The sequence below is a fragment of the Octopus bimaculoides genome, chromosome 4 (genome assembly GCF_001194135.2).
Source record: "Octopus bimaculoides isolate UCB-OBI-ISO-001 chromosome 4, ASM119413v2, whole genome shotgun sequence".
NCBI lineage: Eukaryota > Metazoa > Mollusca > Cephalopoda > Octopoda > Octopodidae > Octopus > Octopus bimaculoides.
In genome coordinates, this window is record NC_068984.1 from 16063888 (window position 1) to 16069301 (window position 5414).

General features: G+C 37.1%; 1 protein-coding gene across 1 annotated transcript in view; it reads right to left on the reverse strand.

The window, feature by feature from the left end:
• LOC106882604 (uncharacterized) overlaps positions 1-5414 on the reverse strand; it is a 137282-nt gene that overhangs the window by 43134 nt on the left and 88734 nt on the right. The window contains exons 36-38 of the mRNA XM_052966906.1: positions 3353-3554; positions 1078-1218; positions 129-230 (exon numbers count right to left, since the gene is read on the reverse strand). Coding sequence (XP_052822866.1) covers positions 129-230; positions 1078-1218; positions 3353-3554 — 445 coding nt within the window. The remainder of the gene's footprint in view (positions 1-128; positions 231-1077; positions 1219-3352; positions 3555-5414) is intronic.

Here is a 5414-nt window from a genome sequence, read left to right on the forward strand (position 1 = left end):
TGGTGGTGGTGGTGGTGGTGATGATGATAATAATGATGATGATGATGATGAAACAACGTGAAAAGAAAGAGCACTGAAAACACCTTAATGTGAAATAAAGGAAAAAAAAAAAGACAATGTTTATTTACCGTCAGTACAATCTGTGCCGATGCCTTTCTCCGCTTCTTCTCCAGGCCACCAGGTCAGCTGATACTTCTCTGGCTGGACATAGTGTGCTTTGAGTTCTTCATCTGAGCGTGTAAATTAAAAAGAAAAGGAACACCACTATGATGATGAAACTAATTAAACTGAAGGAAGAGTGTTGTAGTTTGCTGGAAGCATTGTAGTGCAGAAATAGAAAATGAATGAAATGAGAAATAAGGAAAGCTTGTAAAAATGAAGAAAGTTTAAAAAACCTTTATATTCCAGGAGCAAAGGCCTATCTTCAGAAGAATACAGTCAAAGAAATGTGCATTTACATAGGTCCTGCAATTTTTGGATAGTCTGCTGCTTGAGCTAGTAGCATCTTTATTTCTCATTTCATTCATTATTCTAATTAAATTGATTACTGAATGTTGTAAAATGCAATGTTGAATTATACAAGACTGACATTTTGGGAATCTCAATCTGTGTCTCTCTGTAACTAGTAATGAATGCTCACAGAACAAACACAGTGACGATAACAGGTTCAATGAAGGCCTTTTCCTCTTCTGGACATGTTTCCACAGAAGATTGGAAACAACGGTTACTGCAAGAATGATGGTGATGTTTGTTTACACCTATCATGTGGTGTGAAGACACGGAGGTACAAATCACACACACACACACACACACACACACACACACACACATGACAGGCTTCTTTCAGTTTCGGTCTACCAAATCCACTTACAAGACATTGGTCAGTCTTCGGCTACAAGACATTTGCCTTAGGTGCCATGCAGTGGGACTGAACCTAAAACCATGTGGTTGGTAAGTAAACTTTACAACTACACAGCCATGTGTGCATCTCTTTGAAGATATATCATTATTTATTCTGATCTTCAATGAAATTTCAAGGTTTCAAATAAAGAATAAGGAAAATAATTCCAAACTTACTTTTGTTCCAGACAATAAGAGCCGAATGTCCAGTAACTTTCTCACACCAAACTTTTGTTGGACACTGGACAAGCCCAATATAATGAAGGTTTAACTTTTGACCAGGTTCACAACAAGAATAATTAAGATTTTCTGAAATGTCTGCAATAAAATAATGTTATACACATGGTATGTTTTATATATTTTGCTGAAATGAGAAAATAAATAAATGTCAAAAATTTCTTATATATTTTGGAATTGACTAATTCTCCATTACTCTTTTACTTGTTTCAGCAATGTGGCTGCAGTCATGCTGCTGGAACTCAAGATTTGGAAATACATTTATATATATATTCTGCCAGAGAAAAAGATGCCAAGCTTTATAATATCGGAACAGGGAGCTGACTGGAACTGGGAGCTGACCGGAAGGGGGAGAGGGGCAGAGGGAGCCACAATTGGGATTTCGTGCCTTTTCGAGCGGGGTCGTTGCAACGCGAAGACGTGCGTGGCGATCGTCCAGATGAGGGAGAGGCAGCTGCTATTTCTAGCGTTCTTCGGGTCGGGCCAGGCGCGAGGACAGGATACCACAAGACAGGTTCGTGGAGCAGAAGGAAGACGAGGTAAGCTGATTACTTCTAATCACAACACCACAGCTCAGTAAAGGTTTAATGATGTTTTCAATTTACTACTGTAACCCACTCTGAATTTAATAGACTACATCCTGTGATTTGGATTAATGGAAGTAAGCAGAAATGCTGTTGCTAGACAGCTATCAGTCCTAGATATTTAGATTAATATTACAGAAATGGAGAAAAATATTTCAGACTTATGCACATTTGGTAATAGAGTTGATTAAAGATTGAGCAGAACCTCCATTGAGGTGTGTCAGAAAAGTCAGTTTAGTTCAGTGCTCCGAAACCTTTTTAGACTTGTGGTACACTTATATTCTTTTCAAAATTTGACAGCACACTTGAACAAATGATATAACTAAAAGTATAAAGAAAAAATTATATTCAGGTTACGCTGTGGCACACCTAGCATCATCTTGTGCCACACCAGTGTGTCATGGCACACTGGTTGCAGGGCACTGGTTTAGCTATTTAAGAAGACAAAAGTACATTTATAACTACTTTTGCATTATTTTCCCCTCGCCTTAAAATTGCTGGTTTTGAATCCTGCAAGGAACCTGCATCTCATTCAGGAGAATGTTGTGATTTTGGTCACTTATATACCATGGAGACCAGGTAACTGACCTTATGACTTTTAGTGCTCAAGAAGAAAACAAAAACTAGGTGCAGAAGTGGATCTGTGGTAAGAAGTTTGCTTCCCGACCATATGACTCCAGGTTCAGTCTCACTGTGTGACACCTTGGGCAAGTTTCTTCTACTACAGCCTTGGGCTGACCAAAGCAGTGTGAGTGGATTTGGTAGACGGAAACTGAAAGAAGCCCATCATGTATATATATATATATATATATATATATATATATAGATATATATACATGACTGAGACCTTTGGTGATATGCTGTGCTTGAGAAGACCTATCAAGCCAAGTGAAATCATAGTCACGGCCGATGCTGGTGTCACGTAAAGAGCACCTGGACCAGAGGCACATGAAGAGTGCATTTCAAGCGTTGGGTCACACGGAGTCAAAGTGGCTGAGTTCCTTTTGAGTGTTGGGCCTCACAGAAGCAATGACCAAGACCTTTTGGCATTATGTCATGGCAGATACTGGTGTCATGCAAATGGCACCTGTGTTGGTGACACATAAAAGCACCTATTACACTCTCAGAGTGGTTGGCATTAGGAAGGGCATCCAGCCATAGGAAACCATGCCAAATCAGACTGGAGTCTGGTGAAGCCTTCCAGCTTACCAGCCCTGGTCAAACTGTCTAACCCATACCAATGTGGACAACAGACGTTAAATGATGATGATGATGATGATGATGATATATATATATATATACACATGTATATATGTGTTTTTATATATGTGTGTGTGTATATGTGTGAGTGTGTATGTGTGTGTATGTGTCTTTGTGTCTGTTTGTCCTCCACCATCACTTGACAATTGGTGTTGGTTTGTTTACATCCCTGTAACTTAGTGGTTCGGCAGAAGAGACTGGCAGAATAAGTACAGGCTTAAGAGATAAAGTCCTGAGGTCAATTCATTCAACTGCAATTCTTCAAAGCGGTGCTCCAGCATGACCACAGCCTAATGACTGAAACAAGTAAAAAAAGGTAAAAAAAAAATAAAAAGGTATATAATTAATGGTTGAGAAATTTCTATTCTTACCCTTTTTCTCTTTGTTTATCTTCTCTGAGACCTCTTCATTTACATCCTGTGTGCTTAAGTCTTCAGTTGGAGGAGGTTTTGTTAAAGCAACCAACTGAAGTGTAATTTCGTCTCCAAGAGTTAGGTCTCTGATTCGTAAGGAATTAATTTCAGGTGGAATCACAGAACCATACAAAAGACTATTTTTAAACATCTGGTAGCCCTGTGTAAAACACATTATAATAATGATTAAACTGATTAACAAAGATAATTAACGAGTCTTAGAAAGCATAATTGTTGATAACAGAAAACTAGAGAAAGTTTAGAAGTTCTGCATATTTTTCCATTCATTTCGGAATGAAATAGAATGAAGGAGCCTCTGCATATTGTTATTCATGACCAGAAGGGGTCTTTATGCAGACATCTATTTGTACTTATATTTCCATTGCAGACAAATTATAATAACAACATTGTACTATTATTTCATTTTTGTATTTGGTTCACAAGATTCTTGATGTAAATTCATGTGTTGGAACAGATTTTGTTATAACTTGGGAGGATTATTATGCCAATAATAAACACATGCACTGGTTCTATCTCACTTCTTTATTTTTTTTATTTGCCAGTTGGTTAACTACTTCACCAATTAACTAATTGATTGTTTGATTAATATTTTAGTTAATCAATCAATCAATCAGTTAGATTTGTCAAAACCCTTTCATCACAATTTGTAACTTTGTCAATGACATGCCCTAAAGGACCTGGAGTAAAGAGGTCATATCATTGAAGAGGTCACAAAGGGCAATGAAAAGACTTTGACAAATACAACTAATTGGTTGTTTTACTGAATGACTAATCAAACGATTAGTTAACCAATTGACAAATAAAAAGAAAATAAAGAAGTAAAGTAGAAACAGTGCATGTGTTTATTATTGGTATAATGATCCTCCCAAAATACAACAAAATCATATCGTTACATTATTTACAACTCTATTATATTTGTTCTATTATGCACATACACACCCAGGGTGGAGTTCAATACGTTTGCTATTTGTAACTCTCTTTTGAATATAATTATTACCAAATATTAATTCTAATTCGAACTTTTCTTTCCCACCCTGCAATCAAGATACTTAACAGCGAATCTGTTTCAAAAACTGAGAATCTTGTTGGTTGAAAGTCCTGACAACTCCCATGTTGTGTGTGATATTATTGTCACTTTACAGGTATTAATTACTATTATCGTAATTTGAGATGCAAAATACTTTTTGTTGTATTTGTTTATTATGCTAATAAAGTGAAATGAATTGGAAAAAAGAAGTAAAATTACAAGCATGTCATCGAATTATAGCAGTTTAGTGACAATCTACAGATTACTGTATATGTTTACAGAGGAGGGCAACGACCTGAGGATGGGTTTGTTAATGTAATGTGTGGGTTGAAATACGCAGCTCTGGTTCTGGATTTTTTAAATAAAAGTTGCTAAAGTAAATATCAAACAGTGGTAAATGATGAAAAATACAGTTCATATTTGTTGGGTATCGAATATGTTTAATCAGAGTTATTTAAGAAGCACATCAACAGCCACAACAACAATACCACCACCACCGCCACCGCCATCAACAACAACAACAATAACAAGAATAATCAGTCCAATAATAATGACAGAAATGTCGATGAATCTTTTCTACTCTAGGCACAAGACCTGAAATTTTGGGGGAGTGGACCAGTCGATTAGATCGACACCAGTATGCAACTGGTACTTAATTTATCAACCCCGAAAGAATGAAAGGCAAAGTCGACCTCTGCAGAATTTGAACTCAGAACGTAGACAGATGAAATACTGCTAAGCATTTCGCCCGGTGTACTAACATTTCTGCCAGTTTGCTGCCTTAGAAATGTTGATGAATACAACAATAGTAATCATCATCATCATCAGCGTTTAATGTCCACTTTCCATGCTAGCATGGGTTGGACGATATGACTGAGGACTGGCAAATCAGATGGCTGAACCAGGCTCCAATCTGATCTGGCAGAGTTTCTACAGCTGGATGCCATTCCTAATGCCAACCACTCTGAGAGT